The sequence below is a fragment of the Macrobrachium nipponense genome, chromosome 9 (genome assembly GCF_015104395.2).
Source record: "Macrobrachium nipponense isolate FS-2020 chromosome 9, ASM1510439v2, whole genome shotgun sequence".
NCBI classification, from domain to species: Eukaryota; Metazoa; Arthropoda; class Malacostraca; order Decapoda; family Palaemonidae; genus Macrobrachium; species Macrobrachium nipponense.
The window spans coordinates 93,423,484-93,449,339 of record NC_061110.1 but is presented as its reverse complement, the minus strand read 5'-3'; the positions used below and the strand labels follow the sequence as shown (position 1 = coordinate 93,449,339).

At 42.7% G+C, this 25,856-nt stretch overlaps 1 protein-coding gene across 1 annotated transcript in view; it reads left to right on the top strand.

Annotated features, from left to right (window-relative positions):
• LOC135218145 (DNA ligase 3-like) overlaps nt 1-25,856 on the top strand; it is a 50,354-nt gene that overhangs the window by 4,018 nt on the left and 20,480 nt on the right. The window contains exons 2-7 of the mRNA XM_064254293.1: nt 11,918-12,070; nt 21,726-21,905; nt 23,241-23,347; nt 23,584-23,795; nt 25,367-25,444; nt 25,684-25,831. Coding sequence (XP_064110363.1) covers nt 11,918-12,070; nt 21,726-21,905; nt 23,241-23,347; nt 23,584-23,795; nt 25,367-25,444; nt 25,684-25,831 — 878 coding nt within the window. The remainder of the gene's footprint in view (nt 1-11,917; nt 12,071-21,725; nt 21,906-23,240; nt 23,348-23,583; nt 23,796-25,366; nt 25,445-25,683; nt 25,832-25,856) is intronic.

Here is a 25,856-nt window from a genome sequence, read left to right as displayed (position 1 = left end):
CTAGGTCATCTAGTAGATCTTGCTCCTTAGAACAAGAAATTAACTCTCCTTCTACAATTTTGCCCTTAGCCTCAGCTGCTTCTCCCTGTTCTGAATCCAAAGATTCTTCGTCCAGAGAGGAAAATGTAAAAGCTTCAATTAAGAAACTTCAAGCTCAGCTACGAGCTCTAAACCAAGTAAGAGTGGTGATAGTGACTTGTGTAGTGTCCCCAGTGCAGTGAGGGGCGTCTGACCGGTTCTACGGTTCCTATTGCTCCTAGGCCTAGACCGCTTCCAAACTCCCAGGACCATGGGGAGGAGGAATGTCGAAAGCCGCAGGGAGGATGCAGAACATCCCCAACGGTCAGGCGTCCCTTCGGCAGATCCTGTTGTTAAGTCCCAGGCTGCCTCGGATTGCCGCAGAAAAGGCGTCCTAAAGGAGTGTTTTTCGGCCTCAGACTCTTCCTCTCCCTAAACGACGGATGGAGTTCGGCCTCTCTCTTTCGCGCCCTTTGAAGAGAGCCTGGAAGGCGCCTAAAGGAGACGCGGCTGACTCCAGCCCAGAGCGTTTTCCCGAGGATTGGCCTTCGGGACCTAAGAAGACTAGACAAGAGGATCCCTTCTCTTCAGGATCCTACGAAGAAGTTTTTGGTTTAATCTGCAAGAGCAGTTAGCTTCTCTCAGGTAGGCTCTTTTGCTAAGGACTCTACAAGGAGGAAGGATGTCTCGCTCCCTGTTAAGAGTTCCGCTAAGCGCCCGCTTCGTATAGGAGAGAACCCTCACGATCTCCAGGGCGTTTATCGCCTTCGTCGAGAGACTCGTCTGATAGGAGTTGTTCTCCTGAGAGAAGAGCCCTTTCGCCCTATAGGCTGTCTTCCCCGAAGCGCCCTCTGAGACGTCGCGAATCGAGCAGAAGTCTCGATCGGTTTAGGTGCAAAGAACCGAAAACCGATTTAGGTATCAGGATCCCTTGGGTCTGCAGGACCAGGAGCCAGACGGCGCAAGAGGCAGCAAGCCGCAAGAAGGGCGTCAAGAGCCTCTTAGAACACAGGATTCAGGACGTCAGGATTCTGCTAGAAGGCAGGAATCAGGACGCTATGAGCCAGGACGCCGGAGTCAGGGCGCCAGGAGTCGGGGTCCAGGAGTCAGGGCGCCAGGAGTCGGTGCGGAGTCCAGGCCCAGGAGTCAGCCAGGAGTTAGGACGCCAGAGCAGGACGCCAGATACTTAGCGTCACGTGTATTAGGACGCCAGAAGGCAGGACGCCAGGAGGACGTCGAATTACGTTAGGCGTCAAGTGTTAGGGCGCCAAGAGCCTGTTAAGCGTCAGGAATCAGGACGCGGGGATCTTTTCAAGCGCCTGAATCAGGACGCCAGGAGCCTAGCAAGCGCCACGAACCTGACGAACCTAGACAACAAAGAGTCTAGTAGGCACAAGAGTGTTTTCCGACAGGCAGGAGCCTCACTCTTCGTATAGAAGTGCTAATGTTCCGCGCTACCCCTTCTCGGGAAAGGAGTTCTTCTCCTGGGAAGAGCCAGATCACTCCAAAACGATCTCCTTCTGTGGGATCAGTTGGACCAGGTATCGGAGACGAAGAGCCAGTAGATGTAGCAGTTTCTGACTACAAGAGACTTTCTCTTCTCTTTTGCTGCTAAAGGAGTTCGGAGACTCCCTTCATCCTGCGGACCCTCCTTCGCCAGATCGTTGATGTCCAGCACTAAAGCTCTCAAGTCGTCTTCCTTTGTCAAGATGCGCCCCGCTCTTTGTATGAAAAGGGCATTAAAGACTTTTTCAGAGTGGTTGACTTCCAGAAGGGAGCGGGCAAGACAGTTTTTTTCCTGCCCTCCTTCCAAGTTAACAGGCAAACCAGGAAGGTGGTACGAGACCAAAGAACCTATGGGGTTTAGGTCTGCCTTCTTCCGCAGATGCGGATTTTGGCTTCCTTAGTGGACTCTTCTAGGAGGAAGTCGTTGCTGTCTGCTAAGGCGACTTGGGGCATGTGTGAGCTAGACCACCTTCTAAAGGGCCTATTTAAAACCCTAGAAGTCTTCAACTTTATGGACTGGGCTTTGGGAGCGTTAGCGAAGAGAGCTCAGGACACTGACTTTGTTTCCATGGAGGAACTTTCGAGCGTCCTGGCTTGCCTGGACAGAGCGGTCATGGACGGTTCTGTGGAAGTTGCCTCTCTTTTTGGAACGGGAGTATTAAAGAAGAGATCTGTCTTTAGCTCTTTCTTAGCAAGAGCAGTATCACCTTTGCAAAGGACATCTCTTCTTTTTGCACCGTTATCCCCGCACCTTTTTCACAAGAGACTGTTAGAGAGGTTTCTAAATCTCTTACGGAGAAGGCAACTCAGGATCTCCTCACGCACTCAGCAGAAGTTTAGGCCGGCAGTGCCTATAGAGAAAAAAGAGAGACCCTCTTTTGTTCAGCCCTTTCGAGGTGCCTCCTCTTCTAGAGCCCCTCTTAGAGGTCGCAGACCAGAGAGAAGGAGTAGACCATCTAGAAGGTCCTTCGGGAAGTCTAAGATGAGCAGGAAGTCCTCCAGACGAAAGTAGGCGCCAGGCTACTCACTTTGCCAAAGTCTGGGCGCAGAAGGAGCGGACTCCTGGTCCCTCTCTATCCTGAAAAAAGGATACTTGATCCCCTTCAGGGAAAATCCTCCCTTGACGACACTCCAAGGGAGTTGACCGCAAGATACTCGGATCCGGTCCGAAAGCTTGCTATGTTGCAAGCAGTGGAACAGATGATTTCCAAGGAAGCGGTAGAACTGGTTCAAGATCTCCAGTCTCCAGGATTCTACAATCGGCTATTCCTGGTACCGAAAGCATCGGGGGGATGGAGACTGGTTCTAGACGTCAGTGCCCTGAATTTCTTTGTATTGAAGAAGAAATTTTCAATGGAGACGTCTTCCTCTGTTCTATCTGCTCTCGTCCAGGGGACTGGATGGTGTCCCTGGACCTTCAGGATGCGTATTTCCATGTGCCATTCATCCGGCAGCAAGGAAGTATCTGAGGTTCATGTTCCAAGGGAAAGTGATTCCAGTTCCGAGCGATGTGCTTCGGACTTTCGACTGCCCTCAAGTCTTTACGGACATCATGAAGATGTAGCTTATTGGCTACATCTGGAAGGGATCAGGATCTCGTTATATCTGGACGATTGGCTAATAAGAGCCCAATCGGAGAAAAAATGTCTGGAGGACCTATTAGTTACACTAAAGTTGACAAAGTCCTTAGGACTTTTAGTAAATCACGAGAAATCCATGCTGACTCCCCAGCAGAGTATTGTCTATCTGGGGATTCAGATGGATTCTCGGGATTTTCTAGCGTATCCTTCGCAGGAAAGGAGAGAACGCTGCTTAGAAAAGGTGTCAGTCTTCTTAAGGAAAGAACATTGTTCCGCGAGGGAATGGATGAGCTTACTGGGGACCCTCTCCTCGATGGAACAGTTCGTTTCCTTAGGAAGACTTCACCTACGACCCCTTCAATTTTATCTGAAGGAGAAGTGGGATTGGAAGTCCAACAATCTAGGAGATACATTTCCAATCTCGAAAGGGATCAAGGAGAATATCCGTTGGTGGTTAGATCCACAGAAACTAAGCAAGGGAATCTCCCTTCGCTTACAGAACCTCGCCTAGCGTTGTTTGCAGACGCCTCAGATTCAGGGTGGGGAGCGACCCTAGGTTCGCAAGAAGTGTCAGGCACTTGGGAAGGAGAACAAGTGTCCTGGCACATAAACAAGAAAGAGCTAACAGCCATTCATCTAGCTTTGGTTCATTTCGAGAACAGGTCTCAGGTCGGGATTCAGATTCACTCGGACAACACTACAGCCCTCGCTTATATAAAGAAACAAGGGGGGACGCATTCCTTTTCCCTGTACGAATCAGCAAAGGATCTGCTGATTTGGGCACAAGAAAGGAAGATCTCTCTCCTCACAAGGTTTGTGCAGGGAGAGAAAAATGTCCGGGCAGATCTGTTAAGCAGAAAAGAACAAGTCCTACCCACGGAATGGACTCTCAATCCTCAGATTTGCCAACAACTTTGGCATCTGTGGGGAAGGCCCAATATAGACCTGTTCGCGACCAACAAGAATCACAGATTAGAAAAACCTATTGCTCCCCGATCTCGATCCTCAAGCAGTAGCAGTAGACAGCTTTCTGCTAGATTGGACGGGCTTGGACGCATACGCCTTCCCTCCTTTCAAGATAGTAGGAGAAGTATTGAGGAAGTTCGCTTGCTCGGAAGGAACAAGAATGACCCTCATCGCGCCCTTCTGGCCGGCTCTCGATTGGTTCACGAGGTGCTGGAGTGGTTAGTGGATTTTTTCCAAGATCGCTTCCACTAAGGAACGATCTTCTCAAACAACCCCACTTCGACAGGTTTCACAAAAACCTCCCCGCTCTAAGTCTGACCGCCTTCAGACTGTCGAAGACTTGTCAGAGCAAGGGGCTTTTTCAACGAGAAGTGGCGAAGGCTATTGCAAGAGCCAGAAGAGTCTCCACTTCTAAAGTATATCAGTCGAAGTGGGAGTTGTTTAGAAGATGGTGTAAGGGAAAGAAAATATCCTCCTCCAGTACCTCTGTAACTGAAATCGCAGATTTTCTCCTATATTTGAGAAAAGACTGTAACCTGGCAGTTTCAACAGTGAAGGGTTACAGAAGTATGCTGGCCTCAGTTTTTTCGACATAGAGGAATAGATCTGACAAATAATAAAGATCTTCATGACCTTATAAGGTCTTTTTGAGACCACGAAAGAACATGTAATCAAGAAGCCTAGTTGGAACTTGGATGTGGTCCTCAAGTTCCTAATGTCGGAAAAATTTGTACCGTCTCACGCAGCTTCGTTTAGAGACTTAACGAGAAAGTCATTATCCTTTTTGCGTTAGCAACAGCCAAGCAGAGAATTAGCGAGTTGCAAGCTTTGGAAGGTAAAGTGGGGTTTAAGAAGGATTCAGCGATTTGCTCCTTTAAACCATTTTTTCTAGCGAAAAATGAAAATCCCTCAAAGCCTTGGCCAGAAGCTTTGAGATAAAAGGACTATCTTCATTAACAGGGAGAGAGAACTAGAAAGGACTTTGTGTCCAGTCAGGGCACTCAAGTTCTACCTGGAGAAGAAGAAGTTGCTGAAAGGTACAGAAGAAAGTCTTTGGTGCTCTGTAAGAGATCCGAAAAGAGCGATTTCTAAGAACGCCCTTACATACTTCATAAAAGATGTAATAAGGGAAGCTCACCTTAAGTGCGAAGAAGAGCATCTCAAGGTTCTCAGAGTGAGAGCTCATGAAGTGAGAGCCATAGCTAACGTCTATGGCATTTCACAAAACATGGTCGCTTCAGGCTCTTATAGAGTCGACATTTTGGAGATGTAATTCGGTGTTCGCCTCGAATTACCTAAGAGACGTTAAAATTTCGTACGAAAGTGCTTTGCTCTGGGGAGCGTATGTTTCGGCGATTCAGTGCTGGGAGAAGGGGCTGAGGCTAATCCTTCCTATTTAGTTTAAGGCTTAATTTACTGTTTATTGTGGTTGTTTTTATTGGTTAATTGTCAGAGGGAATAGGGACCCTCTTACAATTCATAGATGGTAACAATACTAACATGGTCAGGTGATCGGGATTGGCTTCAGTGCTCTTTGTGATTTGTTTTATAACCTTAACTCTGTCATGTAAGAGGGCGAGTCTCCATTGATATGACAAAAGGTCAAGGCTCTACCATGTAAGTGGGTCAGCCCCCATTGGTACGATCCAGTATAGGCTCTGTCGCGTAAGCGGGCTAGCCCCCATTGACACGATCCAAAGAGTTATTCAACCATAGGTTCATTCCTCGTTGAAACTCTTGAGGCAAGCAGACTCATCGACAGTAGTCATGAAGTCTTCAGCCCAGCCCATAAGGTAAGGAACTATGGATTATGTTATCCAAGAACATAGGTTGTTTTTTCCCTGTTTTTTAATGTATTTAGTTTAAGTATTATTTTGTTTTTAGCTGTCTCTTGCCCGCCACCAAGGGTGCCAATCAGCTAAGTATATATCTGCTGGGTAAGTTACTTGTACAAAAATGATATTGTTAAGATACAATAAAGTTTTGTACATACTTACCTGGCAGATATATACGATTAATGGGCCCACCCAGCCTCCCCTCAGGAGACAGGTGGAAGAGAAATTATGGCTTAGAAAAACGGGAATAGTTCCAGACCCCGCCACCAGCGGCGGAATGGTGGATCACCTGACCTACCTGTCGCGTGTGCCGCGAGTTTTGAAATTCTGTCGGGACGACCGAGTCTATAGCTAAGTATATATCTGCCAGGTAAGTATGTACAAAACTTTATTGTATCTTAACAATATCATTTTGTCAAGTAAGGACGTTTTCCCCATTGTCAAGATATTAAACGTTTTGTCATTTAAGTGGGTGACCCCTCATAAATGGGGTAGTTCTCATTGACATAGATTTTAACGTTTTTATCGTTTAAGCGGATAAACTCGTTAACAAATTTCGGAAGAGCTCTCATTCATTTCAGAGGCTCATCCGGGGAGTAAGAAAAAGACTTGTAGACTAGATCCAGGAAGTCTTATGTCCAATATCATAAGAACATTGAACGGTCCTTTTCGATCCTCGGTTCTCTCTTGATGATCTCTATTCGAATATTATCTTTCCCTTTTCTTGGAAAGAGTCAAGGAGTTCTTTTAAAAAGCCTCATTCATTAGAGCGTGGACAGTCGTTTTTCTTTTCTTTCTCTCTTCCTCGTCGAGGTGAAGGAAAAATGTAGTAGAGAATTCGATGTTCAAATTACTACAATATTTACGTAGTTTATCTTTGCGTCATTTTGCTAACGCATGGGTCAAGTCATATACGCATATTGTATTTACCTCTGCGGATAGAAGCCGAAAGAACTGTTGTTCTAATGTATTTATTTGACACTCCCTTCAACCTTCCAAGAGTTTTCGGAGTAAGAACAACTCTTCAGGTATTGTTACGACAACACCGACTCAGCTTCTGTTTTTAGCGAATTCTGTTTCGTTTAAATAGGCCTGCTTGAGAGTTTCCTTTTGCTCGATAATATCATACCTATTCCTTCGGAAAGGGAGTAGCTGGCAACTCAGGCAGTTAGTATTCTGTTCACCATTGAAGCCTTTCCTTCGAGGAAGACTTCTCTTCACTCTCTTTGATAGGAGAGCGAAGGTGGTCGATCTCCAATCCTTATTTTGTTTTTCTTGAAAAGGTCCTCGGGTAATGTATGGTGCTCAAGGAAGAGACCCACATTTACCCTTTTCGAAGAATGCACTGGCTCTTTTCCTAAGGGAAATATTAAGGAGGCTCATTCATCTTGCCAGAAGAGTGATTTGAGCCTCCTGCGAGTGAACGCTCATGAAGTTAGAGCTGTTTCAACCTCGCTAGCATTCCAAAAAGATTTGGTAATCAAGGACATTCTAGATTCCACCTTTTGGAGGAGTAACTCAGTATTCGTCTCCTCTCCTAATGGCGCTCCGTATACGGTTATGGTTAACGTCTTCGCTTTACTTCGAAAAAGCAAGCTGATAGTTTGACGTCCGCAAGCTGCTTTGCACAGTCAAATAAACTTAATGTCTCTGGTTCGGCATAAGAAGGGCAATTTAGACGTGAAGAAGTTTTGTTTTTTGGAGAAAAGAAATTTAGGGATGGAGATCGTTGTTCAGAATCCTATAAATATACTACGTATATTAACCTCGCGACATGATTCTACTAAGCAGTTGAATTGTCCGAGGGGTAGGCGCATATCCTAGTTATTCTACAGATTGCGACTTAGACGAGAAGTATTCTAATTGAACTGCAACTCTGGGTTGCCTGCAACCTCCCAGGAGTTTGTTTCAATTTTATATACTTATGGTTTGTCACGACAACACCATTTCAACTTTTATATTTACCGAAATTCGTTTCGCCTAAATATAATTGCTCGAGCATAGCTTTTTATGCTCGGTGGTTCTAGCCGAACGCATTCCTTTGTGGAATATGGATTCCTGGCAACTCAGGATGACGAGTCAGCGGAGCTCAAGCTCAGCTACTGCGTATTGAACTGCCTGATAGCAGCTCAGTATCAGCTGGGCCTCCGAGATGCACGGTAGGTTATGTCTCTCTCTCTCTCCTACTTTGATTGACTACCGAACCGTATCTCTGCCCAACAATCATGGACTTAGGTCTCTGATTAACGGGGTTTCTCGCAATTATGAAGGACCATCTACTGCTGTGACGATAAATTCCATCGCCTTCGATATTGCGAGAATTTTCAACAGAGATATCTCTTAGACTCATTTACTTTCTGTTTAACGCACGGTAACAGAAGTCTGTACCAAGTCTCTCCCGCTGCATCACACTGCGATAATGCGAATGATTTTGCAGACATCTGGGTTTGTCTTTAAAATATCTCATATTCGTAGGTGTACATTGTTCATTGTTCAACCGAATTAACAGATATGTCAAAAGACATCGCCTACTCTCCGACCTGACAGCTCTACTTCCAAATGTTCAGCCCATGAGAAGCAGTTCTTCAGGCAGCTTTCCCCTGTGTTTTCATTACTGAAGAACGCCCCCCCGCTTTCATTGCAACTACGACTTCTCACCGGACAGCAATGAAATAGCGGTTAGCGTTTTCAGTCATTTGTAGGCACAGGTTCAGAATCTTGAGATCCTTCTCTCGATTTGTCTGTGAAGACGTAGGTTGCATTCAATATCTACCTTCGTCTTCAACGGTACAGAGCGATAAGATCTTCAAGAGTAATGGCAGCCTCTTGGCCAAGGCAAGCCAAGTGCTGCCTATTTTCAGTGTTCAATCGAGGAGGCCGTTTCTGGAGATAGTGAAGGGAAATGAACTGTTCCTCCACCTCGACCTCTGTGAAGTTCCTTATGGTTCTATCTTTCCGTCTGAAGTATGAGATAAGCTAGAAGTCCTAAACTCTTGTAGAATATGCAAATATGTTGTTGACGGCCTCTAGGCTCAGAGATTCGGTTCTGTCAAACAACAAAGCTTCAACGATCTTTGAGGTCTGTGGAGATCTTAAAATTCTCTGGATCAAAAGGTTTCCGGCATGGAACTTAGACGTAGTCTGAGTTTCTGATGCCAAAAGCAATTCGAACCTATCCTTTCTGCGAAACTTATACACGTGACCAGAAAGGCTAATATTCTAACCGAATCTAAGCCACGACAAAGAGGGTTAGTGAGATTTTAGCCATCATCAGAGGTTTTGGCTTTAAAAAGGACATAATGCGGTCTGTCCTCTAAGCATTCCGTTCTTGATAAGAACGAAAACCTGTCTAACCCTTGACCCGAATGCTTGGAGACCAAGGGTATGGCACAAATTATTGGCAAGGGCATTAAGAGTCCTGTGCCCTGTAGGGTCTCTCAAGTTTTATCTTGATAAAACTATAGAAAGTCAAGGTCAACGGACACAGACTGGTTCATGTCCAAAAACACCCTGGCATTATAGCCAAGGAGTTCTTTTAAGAGGTCTCATTCATTGTGTTTGCATAAAGATTTGAGATTTTTTCTTAATATGAATGCTCAAGAGGTGAGGGCGCGGCCTCGGAAGCATTTCAACAGAGCATGACACTCAGTAACATCCTGAGTGCCACGCTTTAGCGAAGCAACTCTGTGTTCGCTTCTCACACCCGACAATCTGCGGGGTTCCGTAAAAAGACCAGACTGGTTCATGTCCAAGAGCACCCTGGCATTATAGCCAAGGAGTTCTTTTAAGAGGTCCTCATTCATTATGTTTGCAATAAGATTTGAGATTTTTTTCTTAATATGAATGCTCAAGAGGTGAGGGCGCGGCCTCGGAAGCATTTCAACAGAGCGTGACACTCAGTAACATCCTGAGTGCCACGCTTTAGCGAAGCAACTCTGTGTTCGCTTCACACTCCCGACGGGATGTGAAGACGACATTTCAGATCCGTAAGTCGCTAGGACCATACATATCCGTAGATATTATTGGGGGCAGGAAGCAACACGAATCCTATCCTATAGAAAAGGGATAGGTGTGCTTTTAACTTTGAAGGGTTGGTCGCTTGAGGAGCGTTTTCCTTTTCTTTAGCCTAGAAGTTATGGAACTAACTTTGATAGGTTAGGTCAGGTGGTGGTTTTAGCTTCGTTGCCCTCAGAAGTATGGTCATATGGTCTAGTCACATTGTGGTCACGCCCCCGTTGACAGATCATTTAGAGCACACCAGCATTACAGGTCTCTACCTCGCTGGCAACTCTAGTAACGCAGAAGCAGACTTTGGTGACAGTAATCACGAAGTCGGCTATGCTAACAGGTGAGGAACTAAGATGTATATCATCTACTTAATTTAGTTTCCCAAAAAATCCTATTCTGTCTCTTCCCACCATCCGAAGGTGGGATTCAGCTATATATATATCTGTCAGGTAAGTTTCATGAACAAATGTTTATTGTTATAATACAATTAAGTTTGTTCATACTTACCTGGCAGATATATATAATTAAAGTGCCCACCTCCCCTCAGGAGACAGTGGCACTGATAAAATATGATAGAAAATAAAATCGGGAATAGTTCCTGATATCCGCCTCCCACGGCGGGAATGGGTACTACCACCTGGCCGCCCACTGCGTGTGCCGCGAATTTTTAAATTCTGTCGGACTTCAGAAAATACAGCTATATATATATCTGCCAGGTAAGTATGAACAAACTTAATTGTATTATAACAATAACATTTTTGTACCTTTTATTCCATAATTATCATTCTTTTTTATTACTGTATTTAATTGGTAATGGTTTGTTTGTAAATTCATTGAAATTACTTTTAAATCTTGTCAGAGGTAAAGGTTACTGGTCAGAAAATTATGGCTGTTTTATTCTCTTTGACCCGTATTGAAAACTTTGAGATACTTGTATGTTAACCCAATGTCTGGAAAGTTCATCAACATATTTGAGATCTGCTTCTTCATTTTAAACCCTAAATCCCATAATATCTAATCGTTTAACTAGAAGTAGCAGCAGACCCAGTATTTTTAGTCTTTGAGAGAAAAAAAAGAGGAGAAATAGAAGGACTTGTCATTCTCATCTATATCCTTTTAATCACTTCAAACACTATGATTCCAGTCCAGTTCTTGACTCATTGTTAGTCCTCAAAAACTTTTGGGTAGCTAATTTTTCATATATTTCTTTTTGATCCACCAAGTCCTGGTTCTACTTGTTATCTGGGCTGGCAGGCATTGAAACCTCCCCACCTAAATAGCTATTCAGGCTGTAAAAATTAATATTTTCATTACATTAATGGAATTGCCTCTTCCCAAGCCATCTGTTTTGCAGCTGGTCCAGCCAGCATTAACAGTGTTTCGGCTTTCCCGAGGAATTTTAGGATTTTTCATCTTTTATAGTGTGTTTGCATTTGTATGTACTATATGATTATGTATAGCTAATGGTTTGCAGTTAAAATCATTTTGTTTTAAAAAGATTGTTTTTGTCTGTTGGGTAAATAGTATTTTGTTCTATGTATAGAAACCTGTTGTTTTACTGGGAGTGGTCTTCCAGCCCTTCTGATTAGTGTGCATTTATATATTTATTACATTTACCGAGGTTTTGAAGTTTAAGGGTGCATCCAGGTGGTATATGAAATGTCCCTCTCTTGCCATATGTACATAATCACCCATACACTTATTTACAAAAAGGAAGTTATCATCCCAATTATCCGCACAATTTGGCTTTAGTGAGATAAATTGACATTTGTACTAAATGAAAATGGCAATTTTCTTTATTTTTGTGATAGTTTGTTTAGAAGCATGAAGTACTATCTTCAATATTCTGTGACTATTGTTTTTTATGTGATAAGTGGTTTACTTTTGTAACATTTCAGTGACATTAGGATAATAATTCATATGGATACCATGACTTTTTTTTTTTAGCAATTTATAAAAGAATATTGTACATGTCATTGTTTATGGCTTCTTTACTCTTTTCAGATTTCCAAAATTCTGTAAAAGACAAAGCAACTCCCAAAAAGCAGGCAGCCCAAAAGAAGACCCCACAAAAGCAGACTCCACAAAAAGGCACTCCACAGAAACAAATTACTACTCCAAAAACAACAAAGCCAAGTGGAACTCCAACTAAATCAGGCTAGTTACTTTTATATTAGGAATTATTAATTAGAGAGTGCCATGATACATCAGTTCATAGGGGCAGTAGCATTTAGTAAACACCTACAAATTGGTGCTGTACTAACTCCATATCTTTACAAGAAGTTTCAGGAAACAACCTGGTGTTAGTAGGTAGGTAATGTGTTTAGAAACTGGTTTTACAGAAGTTTCTTATTCCATTACTATTTTACACTCCTAGAAGTCCATTTGCTCGTTGTTGTTTTGATTATAAAGGCGGGGCAACTAGATGTTCTTCTTTAGGCCAAGCCTGGAGAAAGAAAAAAGAATGTGTTCTGACTTCCAGAAATTTATAATACTTTTGAAGTTTAAAAAAATTTAGAGTAAAAATGGAACCATACAGCCCAAGGAATTTTTCATCTTCATGTATAAATTATTTGAATTTAACATTGAAAATGTAAAGAATTAGTTATTTTTTTAAGTACAAATTTAGTCTGTAAAACCTTCAAATTAATGTTTTTATACTAACTCATTAGTCATATTGTTACCACATTCTTGGTCTTGAATGTTACCAGACATCTTTTGTCTCTGAGGAAGAGAAAGAATATCTATTTACAACTGCACACCATTGACTTATAGTTTGTATAGGCTGGATGCAGAGGTGAGAAATGAGGGGATGGGAGGTGGGCCTTTCAAATATGACTTAGGGATTGTTATAAAAAGATGAGTTTTGTTTTAATAACTCTGTTTGTTTCATCAGAACTCCATCATTCACACTTGGTCCAACTTGCAATCTGGGAGGGAGATTGAAAATTATAGTTTAGGTATTCTTGGAAGGGCTTGATAGATCTCTGGAACTCTTGGGGACTGTATAAGACCAAGCCATGCAATACAGAGTACTACTAGATATGCAGGAAGTCAGTGGTTTTGCTTTTTTCTTCTGTGCGGTGTATTACCTTAAAGATTGTATTCCTCCTGTGACCAAATTGAGGAATAATCTTGCAAATCCTGTAGCGGAATTGTTGGAACTGCAGAAGTTCAAACTTGGTGCAAATGCTTTTTTTCAAATTTTCTAATGGTTAAGGGACCCAGCTCCTTGTGAAAAATGGAAATCTGCAAGAGACACTGAACCCTTCAAACCTTGAAGTCTGAAGACTATTGTATTGTCAGCCCTAATTCACCAGACTGTACACTATTTAGTAGAGTACAAAACACTCTTTCAGTGTAGGCTAGGTTATGTGGTAAGCTTATTAGTACAGGCCACCTAGCTTGGCATATAGCAAGACCATAAAATATAAATGCCTTTCATTTCTTGTCTTAATTTTTTATTAGTTTTCAGAAGTATGTATTATTTATCTTACTAAATTCTTCTTAGCTGTTTAATGCTTCAAAGTTGAAAAATGATATTTATTTTGTAGTAAGTAGACTGTGGCCAATAGTAATAGATATGAAGTATAGAAAATAACCAAAATCCTAAGTACAGAAAATTTATCTTGATAATTTTATCATACTTGGTTACGGTTTTAAGCATTTTCTTCAGTCTTGTCAACAAATAACCTGTGATGGTTTCTGCCAGATGGTCAGATGTGAAATTTGGCATCTGTTAAATGTCTGATTTTTGTACATGAACTTCCCTGACAGATATATACTTAGCTATAGTCTCCGACGTTCCCGACAGAATTTCAAATCTCGCGGCACACGCGACAGGTAGGTCAGGTGGTCTACCTTACCCGCCGCTGGGTGGCGGATGTACGAACCACTCCCGTAAGCTTGTCAGATTTTTCTCTGTCGCGGGAACGATAACAACTGTTGTCGGTTCCTCTCGATAGTTTTTCGATTCTCGCTTGCCTGGAGTTAATTTGGACTTCTTTTGGTGACGTATTCGCTTTGTTTGGCTTGGCATACGCTGATTGTGGACCGGTTTGATTTTGATTTTGATTTTCTTTAACGATGTCTGACCTAGATTCGGTAGTTAAAACTTCGGTTTTGTTTAGGGTTTGCGTGAATGAAGGATGTAAGGTGAGGTTGCCGAAAGCTTCGGTAGACCCCCACACGGTTTGCATGAAATGCAGGGGGAATGAATGTTCTTTTGCTAACCCTTGTAGTGAATGTAAGGGATTGAATGAAGAAGAATATAAGGCTCTCTCTTCTTATGTTAGGAAGTTGGAACGTGATAGAGTGCGTAAGGCTTCCTCTAGAAGTTCTAGTAGATCTAGAATGAGTGAGTTGGATGTGGATCCTAATACTAACGTAGAATTAGAACCTTCTTCCCAAGTTGCAGCCCCTGCTCCCCGCACCGAAGCCGAAGATTCGCCTTCGGAGGCGGCAGCTCTGAGAGCCACGATTCGTTCTATGGATCAGAAGATTCGTCAGTTGGAAGGTAAGGAGAGTGTTAGTGATCAGTGCAGTGTCCCCAATGTTGTGGAGGGTGCGTCTGACCGGCTCCTTAGTGCCTCTAGGCCTAGACCTCTTCCAGACTCCCAGTTCCAGTGGAGTAGGAAAGTCGAAAGCCGCAAGAGGGCTAGGGAGAACCCCCACCGGTCAGGCGTCCCCTCGCAGATCCTGAAGTACGCTCCCAGGCTGCCTCGGATCGCTACAAGAAGGAGCTACTACGCCAATGCTTCTCCTCTTCGTCGTCTCCCTCTCCGAAGAGAGGTTGGAACTCCCCGGATGCGTCGCGCCCGTTGAAGAGGGCTTGGAAGGCTCCCTGCAGTCCTTTGGCTTCTAGTCCGGAGGTTTTCCCGGAAGAATCGTCGGTGGAGGCGAAGAAACCCAAGAAATCCTGTGATCGTTCTTCTTCTCGCGCTCCGCGCTCGGCGCCTGCTTCCGAGGAAGAACAACAAGATTCGCCTACGAGAGTACTCGCGGGACTTCAAGCTCAGATCACGGCGCTAGCAGACTCTCTAGCAGTTAGATCACGTAGGAAGAAGGACGTTTCTCTTCCGATCAAGAGATCTAGGCGCCGCTCTTCAGAGGATCGTTCTCCTCGTTTTAGGCGTTCTCCTTCATATGGGGAGGTTTCGTATGAAGGTAGGGGCTCGCGTGAGCGCCCTCGCTCGCCTGGCTCTCTTTTGACTTCAAGGCGCCAAACATCGGTAGGACGCTCTATGGAGAAAGAAGTTTTTTCTCCAGATTGGATTCCCGCTTCCGGTAAGCGCACTGCACCTGCTCATCACGCTATTTCTTCAACTCCCTCGCGTGAGACTTCTCCTCAGCAGCCTCAAGATTCTAGAAGGCGCCCTTATGCAAGTAGGCGTTCTTCGTCCAGATGTCACTCTCACCTCGAGTGTCGGATCGTGACTTCTCTCCTGACAGGCATCAAGAGTCTGGTAGGAGCGTGTGCATGATAGACGGCCTGCTGTTAGCCGCTCCCCGCAAGGTAGGCGCCAAGAGCCTACTGCACATCGATCTCCTAGTAGGCGCTCGTACTCTTTTAAGGCGTCATACTCCTGATTATTCTCCTCGGGGCAGACAACAAGAGTCTTTCAAGCGCCCTTCTCCGTGTAGGCGCTCTCCCGCTTCTAGGCGCACTTCTCCTGACCGTTTGTCTCTTGGTAGACAACAGGAATCTCGGAAGCGCCCTTCTCCAAGTAGGCGCTCGTTAGCTTTGAAGCGCCCTTCTCCTGAATGTTACCTCTTGTTAGACGTCAAGAGTCTCGCAAGCAGCCTTCTCCTAGTAGGCGCATTCGCCTTCCAGTCGAACTTCTGTTGATCGTACGCAACTGGACAGGTATATGGAGAGCCGCGCCAAAGCGTCTCTGCTCTCGATAGGTGCTCTTCTCCTGGCAGCCGCTCGCCTCGGGATAGGCGCAAAGAGTATAGTAGGCGCTCGCCTCCCTCTGTAAGCGCCCTGTGGATATTTCCGAGGATTCTCGGAGTAGGAGCCCTACCTCTCCTTCGGCTGAGATTCCGTCTACCTCGAAGAGGGAGTCTCATCGTAGACATCCCAGATCTTCTCTTCATTCTCCAGTGGATGTGAACTCTTCTAAGAGAGGGCGTTCTCCAACCTCTCGCTCAACTCCTACTAGGATCCCTTCGTCACCTAAGGATCTTCCGCGCTCGCCTCGACAAGACGTCCTAGAAGGTTCGGATGAGGAACCGAACACTTCTGCTGCTGTGTCTTCTTACAAGAAGCTTACAGAGCTACTTTTGCAAGTTTTTGGGGATTCCCTTTCTCCTACGGCTCCTCCTTCTCCTCACTCACTTTTTTTCAACGGCGAAGACAGCGAAGAGTTCTTCTTGTGTGAGGATGAAGCCAACTCTTTCTATGAAGAAGGCACTGAGGAGTTTTGGTTCCTGGATGGCTTCCAAAGAAGAAGCGGGGAAAACGATGTTCGCTTTTCCTCCTTCGAAGTTATCAGGACGCGCTGGTTTCTGGTACGAAACAGGAGAGTCCTTAGGATTGGGTCTACCGTCTTCGGCTGATCGGATTTTTCGGCGCTGGTAGATTCGACAAGGAGAACTGCCCTTAACTCTGCTAAGCGACTTGGGCAATGAATGAATTGGATCACATGCTCAAAGGCATGTTTAGAGTGCTAGAAGTATTTAACTTCCTTGATTGGTCGTTGGGAGTCCTAGCCAAGAAAATTGAAGTGCCAGAGTCAATTTCGCCAGAAGATCTTATGTGTGTTTTGTCTTGTATGGACAAGTCGGTAAGAGACGGAGCGAGTGAAATCGCCTCCCTGTATGGGGCCGGGATCGTGAAGAAGAGGTCGGTTTATTGTTCCTTCTTAACGAAGTCTGTCTCCCATGCCCAGAGGTCTTCTTTGCTGTTTGCTCCTCTGTCTGCTCAGTTGTTCCTAAACATCGAGTGCAGGACATTTCAAGATCACTTTCGGCCAAAGCCACCCAGGACCTTTTGGCACAGTCGGCAAGAAAACCTCGCCCTTCCTTCCCTACCAAGGCTAAGAAGGAAAAAGCAAGTGTTCGAGAACCCTTTCGAGGGGCGTCTTCATCAAGAACCTCTACGTTTAGAGGTCGTAGACCTTCAAGAAGGGGTAAGACTTTCGCCAAGTCTGTTAAAGCCCCCCCCCCCAAATAACTTGCAAGTCCTTCAAACAACGGTGGGCGCCAGACTCTTAGAGTTTGCAGAAGTCTGGGCCCAAAAAGGGGCGGATCCTTGGACCCTTTCTATTTTGAGGAGAGGTTACCTCATCCCTTTCGTCGAAAGACCTCCCTTGACGACCATCCCAAGGGAACTGACGGCCAGGTACAGAGACCCCATCATGAATCAAGCTCTCCATCTAGCAGTAGATCAGATGCTGGAGAAGGGGGCTATCGAACTAGTGACAGACCATCATTCATCGGGCTTCTACAACCGCCTTTTCCTAGTTCCGAAGTCCTCAGGGGGATGGAGACCGGTGTTGGATGTAAGCGCCCTGAACTTCTTCGTAGAAAAGAAGAAGTTCACGATGGAAACGCCTTCATCAGTGCTGGCAGCACTCTTCGTCCAGGGGACTGGATGGTTTCCTTGGATTTACAGGACGCTTACTTCCACGTACCGATCCATCCTTCCTCGAGGAAGTTTCTCAGATTCATGATGGGGGGGAAAATTTTTCAGTTCAGTCGGGCTCTGTGTTTCGGCCTCTCGACGGCCCCTCAAGTGTTCACGGGGATTTTGAGGAATGTGGCTCAATGGCTTCATTTGAAAGGGGTGAGGATATCCATGTACTTCGACGATTGGCTAATAAGGGCCAATTCAGAAGATCGTTGTTTGAAGGACTTACAAGTAACTTTAGAATTGACGAAGGCTTTGGGACTTCTCGTCAATTTCAAGAAGTCGTCACTAATTCCCGAGCAAGAGTGTGTGTATCTCGGGATACAGATGAACTCTCGGAGTTTTCAGGCTTTTCCCTCGCAGGAAAGGATAGCCCGAGGATTCGAGAGAGTAACAACCTTCTTAGGGAAAGAAGTATGCACAGTGAGGGAGTGGATGAGTCTGCTGGGGACGCTCTCCTCGCTGGAGCAATTCGTTTCCCTAGGAAGGTTGCACCTGAGACCGCTCCAATTCTTTCTTCATCGGAATTGGAGTCGTCGTTCTCAGGATTTGACGTTCTCCCTGTCGTTATCCCAGGACATCAAGAAACATCTCTTATGGTGGACAGATCCCAACCTCTTTGCGAAGGGACTGTCTCTTCAATCACAGACCCCAACCTGGTGTTGTTCTCCGACACGTCGGACACGGGGTGGGGTGCAACTCTGGGAACCAGCGAAGTGTCAGGTACCTGGGTGGGGGACCAGGTAGCCTGGCACATCAACAGAAAGGAGTTGATGGCTGTGTGGTTGGCTCTGAAGGCTTTCGAGCCCAAAGTCAGAAGATCGGTAGTGCAGGTCAACGCGGACAACACTACAGCTCTGGCATATATCAGGAAACAGGGGGGGACGCATTCCTTCTCCCTGTACGAGACAGCAAGAGACCTTCTTCTGTGGGCAGAAGAAAGAGGAATCAAGCTTCTCACCAGGTTCGTGCAGGGAGAAAGGAATGTAAGAGCAGATCTCCTCAGCAGGAAAGATCAGGTCCTTCCCACAGAGTGGACCCTTCATCTGGATGTATGCCAGAGCCTGTGGAAGTTATGGGGCAGGCCACACATAAGACCTCTTTGCCACGTCAAAAGAACAAGAGGCTGGATCCTTACTGCTCTCCGATATCGGATCCAGAGGCATTAGCAATAGATGCTCTTCTTCTAGACTGGAACGGACTCGACGTCTACGCGTTTCCCTCCTTCAAGATCCTGGGCTAACCATCAAGAAGTTCGTAGAGTCCGATTCAAGGAGAATGACCTTATCGCTCCCTTTTGGCCGGCCCAAGAATGGTTCACAGAGGTACTGGAATGGTTGGTGGACCTTCCAAGATCGCTCCCGCTAAGGAGCGATCTACTCAGACAACCCCACTTCGACAGGTACCACAAAAAATCTCCTCGCTCTCAGTCTGACTGGCTTCAGACTGTCCAAAGTTTGGTCAGAGCGAAAGGCTTTTCAGCAACAGCTGCTAAAGCAATCGCAAGAGCGAGGAGACCTTCCACCTTGCGTGTATACCAGTCAAAGTGGGATGTCTTCAGACGTTGGTGCAAGAGGAAGAACATTTCCTCTTCCAGTACCTCTGTGACCCAAATTGCGGATTTCCTTATCCTCAAAGAAGAATGTCATCTGGTTGTGTCAACTATTAAGGGATACCGCAGTATGTTGGCGGCGGTATTTCGGCATAGAGGCTTAAAGATATCCGATGATAAGGACTTGCATGATCTTATTAGATCATTTGAAACCATTAAGCGTCCTCATGTGGTACCAAACTGGAATCTAGACGTAGTTCTACAATTCCTTGGATCGTCTAGATTCGAACCTCCTAGCTTAGCCTCTTTCAAGGATCTGACAAAGAAGGCTATCTTCCTTTTGGCCCTTGCTACAGCTAAGAGAGTGAGTGAGCTCCAAGCTATTGAGGGCAATGTAGGGTTTAAGGAAGATTCTATGGTGTGTTCGTTTCTTCCAAATTTCCTTGCAAAGAATGAAAACCCATCACGGCCTTGGCCCAGGAGCTTTGAAGTTCGTAGTTTATCTTTTCTAGTAGGGGAAGAGCCTGAAAGAACTCTTTGCCCTATGAGAATTATGAAGTATTTCCTTAAGAGGAAGGAACAACTTAAGGCTAATCAAGATGTGCTTTGGTGCTCTGTAAAGGACCCCACTCGGCCCATGTCGAAGAATGCTCTTTCCTTTTTTCTGAGAAGCCTTATTACAGAGGCACATGTTGCTTGTAAGGAAGAACATTTTAAACTACTGAAAGTGAAAGCTCACGAGGTGAGAGCCATCGCAACTTCGCTTGCATTCAGAAAAAATATGTCTGTGCGGAACTTGATGGAGGCGACTTTTTGGAGATGTCAATCGGTTTTCGCAAACCACTACCTACGTGATGTAAAAATCACATATGATAAATGCTTCGCCTTGGGTCCTTTCGTATCGGCGGATTCGGTGCTGGGGCAGGGAGCTGAAACTTATCCTGTGTAAATTTTTTATATGTTACCCTATATTTTTATATTGTTGTTTTTTGGTTGTCTGAAAGAGGTTGCAGGAGGCACCTCTTTTTGTCGTAATATTAACCCTTTGTATTTTGGTTAGGTGGTCTGGTGGGTTTTGGCTCCTTGCAGAGGTAGTGGTAAGGATCTGTTAGGTAAGCGGACAAGGTCCCTCTAACAGCATCCGACTTGGATTCTACCACAATAGGGGATCACATCATCAGTGGTAGATCCGAGAGTCTTTCAGCATCAGGTCACGTCCTAGCTGTAGCTCTCCAGGCAATGCAGACTCAGAGATAGTATCTATGAAGTCTTCATCCTGAAAAGGTGAGAACCAAGGTTTTTATATCCTACAACATTAGTTGTTTCCCGTCTTACCTGTATTATTGAGCTGTCTCTTACCCTCCACCAAGGGTGCCAATCAGCTAAGTATATATCTGTCAGGGAAGTTCATGTACAAAAATGATATTGTTAAACTACAATAAAGTTTTGTACATACTTACCTGGCAGATATATACTTAGCTATAGTCTCCGACGTTCCCGACAGAATTTCAAATCTCGCGGCACACGCGACAGGTAGGTCAGGTGGTCTACCTTACCCGCCGCTGGGTGGCGGATGTACGAACCACTCCCGTAAGCTTGTCAGATTTTTCTCTTCCACCTGTCTCCTGAGGGGAGGCTGGGTGGGCCATTAATCGTATATATCTGCCAGGTAAGTATGTACAAAACTTTATTGTAGTTTAACAATATCATATTTAACTTCAAACTCTCATTAACCATAAATCCTTGTTTTGACTAGAATTCATTGTGCAGATGACATACTGAAATGGTGTGACCAGCTGCTGTGATTCAGTAATACAAAGCAATACCTCTAACCTCAACTCAGTTAAATTATCTGCTGTACTCTGTGTAGTCATTTGTTTTAATAAGTACTGAATTTATCTTATTTTGACACATGTTAGGTAAGCTATTGGTTCTCAAACGTTTGTGCAGAAATATTTGTGTAAATTTGTTCAGGTTACAGTAATTGGTATATAGTGATTATTAGACAAACTTTTACACTTGTTTATCACTTTCGTAAAGTTTCATATTTTACCCATGCTATATAAGTTGACCTTTTATTTCAAAAGTCTATTGCACCACAGTTTATGGTAAAAACTGTCCTTTGCTATGTGAGTTGTTCCCAATCCTTGTTGCAAGATGGGTCTCATAACCTACAGCATTCCATGAAGAGTCTGAAGTGGAAGGTGAGCATATTACTTGTAGTATGCAGGTACACAGACTGCATAAAACTATTCGTGGATATCAGGGTTTTGTATTGTCATGGGTTCAAATGCCAAAAATAATGTGAATCACTTCCTCCAAACCCAACTCATTCTTGGATTGTATAGATTAAATGACATGAAGAATGAGACAGTTGCCTTTTGAACCCCTGGGATCAGCCCACACATGCAGAGCACTACCAGCAGATAGACATTTTCTTCCTGACCATGAAATGCGACAAGTGCTAATTATAACTGATATTTTCTATGAAAAAACATTGATTTTGTATTAAAACAATTTCATTTCATACATTAAAAGGATTTTATGAGTGATAAATACTTATTTTTTGTAATTACTGCTTTAAAACTTTATTTTGCAAAATTATAATAGAATTATCAACTTTATAGAAGAAGCCAGTTCATCAAAGGGACCACCACCATCAAGAAATGACCCAGGTATGGATAGGACCCATAAGGACAACTCTTTTAGAGAGTTTCGTCGTATCTGTGCAAATGTTGCAGATGAACCAAGTTACTTGGGAAAGACTGAAATCATTTCCAAGTTCTTGACATATGGAACCAGTAAAAGTAAGTTAACCTTTTACATTAGGTTAAGAAGCTTAAGTTATTTTGAGCAAGTTGCCATTGTCCAGAAGTGTTGCATCCTGGAAGAACACTTTGATATAACCAGTATTTGACTTCTTACGAGACCAGAAATCACTTGTGTATTTCATCCTCTCTTATTAACATGTAATCTCAGTAATTCACACCGTTGTTATTTGTTCTAAATCCACTTTAATGAATGTGTACAATTATAGCTGCATTTTCAACAATTAATCTTTTGTTTCATGGAAAGCTGTTGCACCAAAAGATTTCTGCTCTTTACTGTAGCTCTAATTTTAGTATAACCTTAGTACATTACACTTGCTTAATATGTGAATTTATATAATGTAATTCTTCTAATTCAAGTGGTAGGCTTAGAAAATATTTTTTTTAGAAAATACTTCATAATGGTAAATAAAATAAGTAGTTATACATGAGAAGAATATAAGATGTATATTGTGTATCCCCATAAATGGCTGGCCACCCCAGTTTTCATGGACAGTGGTATATTTGAACTTACGCATCCTGAAACTGGTCCAAAATATGCTGTAGGCAACTTGATTTAAGTCATACTTAATGTCTTTACAGTAGACCCCCCGTATTTGAGGGGATTGGTACCACCTCCCCTCCCCCCGTGAATAGCTAAAATCTGCAAATTCTTAAAACCCATCTAAAATGCATAGAACTGCCTATCTTGATAGTTAAAAAATAAAAATCACCATCTAAAAATGCTTATACCTCAGTATTATAATAATTTTATCACAAAAAGTGCATTTAGTCACAAAAATTATATGAAAATACAGTAATTTGTGAATAATTCTCTGTGAAAAATACAGTGAATAGGTGAATTTTTTGCAAACTGTGGGTACATACAGGCCATGGAAAAATCCGTGAATAGGGAGTTCGTGAATAGCAGGGGTTGACTGTGTCTTTTCCTAGCCTAAAAGCTAATTTTACTTGACAACATGAAATGATTTCTCCTGGGAGAAAATATTTTTTTATACAGTACTTTTATCACCTGTATTTTGTTGGTGTCACAGCTATATTACCATAATGAACTGAGATCAGTAGTTTTAACATCAAAACATAAAAAATTAGTATATATACCAGTATTTGCAGTAGTTAGACTGTTGTCAAAGTGCTCAAGAAACCCTGTAATTTTTTGTTATACTACATAGTACCCATTTTAGTATAAAAATTCTTCATATAAAGTGGAATTTCCTTTATTAAAATTAACATTGAGCAAGAATTAGCTGTATATGTGAAAATTTCACTGAAAGTACATCTTGGTTATGTGGTGAATTGTGAATTTTCTTCCAGATAAGTTTGAAGGTGATTTGAGACTGTGGGTCAGATTATTACTTCCAGGTGTCATCAAGAGAGTTTACAACTTGCAGAGCAAACAGCTAGTCAAATTGTTTTCTCAGGTATGTGAGATTGAATATAGTACATTATATTTATAGAATTTCTTTTGAGAGTGTCAAGTTTGTTTCACTCATTGTTTTGCCTCAGTAAAATATTTTGTGTAGATAAGTAGTGAACAAAACTTTTTGTGATATTTTTGTGACTTTTTCATAAAAAGTATCTGTTCCAGTGTTTTTATTGAGTAGTATCTGTATTGAAATTTAGAGGGTGTTTTAATCCATTTACATTCTTCTTGCAGCTGTTTAATAGTAATCAAGAAGAAATGTTAGAAGATTTAGAAAAAGGTGATGTGGCTGAAACAGTGAGAGTTTTCTTTGAAATGTCCTCTGTGCTGGGTCCAGTCAAGAAAAGTAATCTCTCAATTCAGGAAGTTGATGAACTGTTGGAGGAACTCTCAGGGATGACAAAGGAAGATGAACAGTCCTATGTCCTGAAAAAGATATGCAAAAAGTATGTATTACACATTGATTTGATTGTCAGTTGAGGGGTCTCTGTGCCACTAATTATTTGCACTTGACACCTTGAAAAGCAGGGTTAACTGATTGCTGAATTCCTTTGATAGATTAAAGATATCTGTAATTTTCTGGTGAGCATTTTCTATGTGGTCAGGGAGCAAGTTGTTAGCTTTTTCTCTTTCATATTTCACCTCTCCTTCTATCCTTATTTGTGTCTATAGGATTTGCTAACCTGGTATTTTATTTATTGTGATTAGTGCATTGCTATTTGTAAATGGAGTGATCAGCAGAAGGAAGAAACCAGAGTTTTAGTTTAGTGAGCATCCTTCGCTAGAGAGAGGCTTCCCCTCACTCACTTCACTACAATATCATAAACTGCTTCAACTCCTTACAATGTGGAAACAGATCTTTTAGATGTATCATACAATGGTCTTGTCACTTTTTTATTAATATTTATTATAGCTAGTATATGCAGATAGTATGTCGGGTGTTTCCAGTGTACTTTTGTTTACGACTTAGAGAACAAGAAGTCTGGTCCTAGTTTTTTTTAATATGCTATTTCTCCTACTTGGAAAACACAAAATGTTAAAGTACTCTTTGTGTTACACATTCTATTTTCCATAAAGCCAAACCCAGATGAGTAATTAACAAGTTTTGGATTTTGATACGAGTCTAAGCATCTCAGGAAAGGTGATGCCATTAAAGAAGGTGTAGTAGGGTAGTATGACATGCTCTTTATGTATGGAGATTGACCAAGTTCAATACCTTTTGTATACAATGTAACATTTGATTAATGGAAAAGTAGTACTGCTAGAGGCTCACTTATTCCAAACAAAGCAGGCTTGAGAAGGAGTAGTAGTTACAAAGAGATTTCAGTGTGAAAAGACTGATATAAGCTAATTATAGGAATATAAAACAAAGCTAAACATTGACTGATAGAGAAGATGAGTAAACTCACTTGAGTTCAGCTAACTAGTTTATTGATGTTAATGACCTAGTGCAATTTATAGTTTGTGGATTCCTTATTAGCAGAACCAGTTTACTAAGAATAAAAGGAAAGCAAAAAAGCAACCATAAATTAGTAGCACTGAGGCCCAACTGTTCAAATATTACTATAGGATAATGTTTTGTATTTACATAGAAATCTTCATCTGCTCTAACAACCATCAAGAGGCAATTAGTTGTAACCAAAATAACAGTAGGAATAATTAAACTCATTTGTCATTGGAGAAAGCATAAAATTGGTTAAAGAAAAAAATATGAATAATCACCTTTATCATTCTCTGGTGTATGATAAAATATGGAGACCTGGAGCTAGCAGGTGTACTTTAGTGAGATGTGTGAAAAAAAATTTTTTCTTTCTTTTTTCACAGCGACTAGTATATTCATGCATGCATGTCCAGTACTCAAGATTATGACAACATTTCTTTTAAGGGAATTGATGTGCCTTCTCATTTGATAGCCACGAAGTTGGGCTAATTTTAAATAATATGTTTGTTTTGAAGCAAGTGTGTTTTTCCTGTATATTTGTTATTGTTTGAGTTTTTATATTGATTTATTTTTCAGGTGTACTGGTAATGATTTAAAAATGGTTGTAAGGCTTATTAAAGGAGATCTGAGGATCAACGCAGGAGCAAAGCATGTGTAAGACTTCAAGCTGCCAATTAGAAAAACTAGTCTCTGTTTTGGCTTAACCTATGAATGTCTTGATTGTGATGCTTGTTTATATTTATAATATTAAATTTCTGTTTTAATTACAATTGCTAAGTTTGTATAATTTAATTTTTTATATTTATGATGATTACAAAGTATAATTGATGATATATTACGGTTATGTGTGATTATTTTGATAGTTTCAAGTGACATTAACATTTATTCTGTAGATTAGAGGCAGTGCATAGTGATGCATATGAAGCTTTCCAGACCACTCGAAATATTGATGCTGTCTTGGATCAAGTCATAAAAGTTGGTGCCACAGGAGGTAGTCTCAAGTTTACAGCTGAAGTAATGACACCTGTTCTACCAATGCTTGTATGTAATACTGTCTTATGATTTT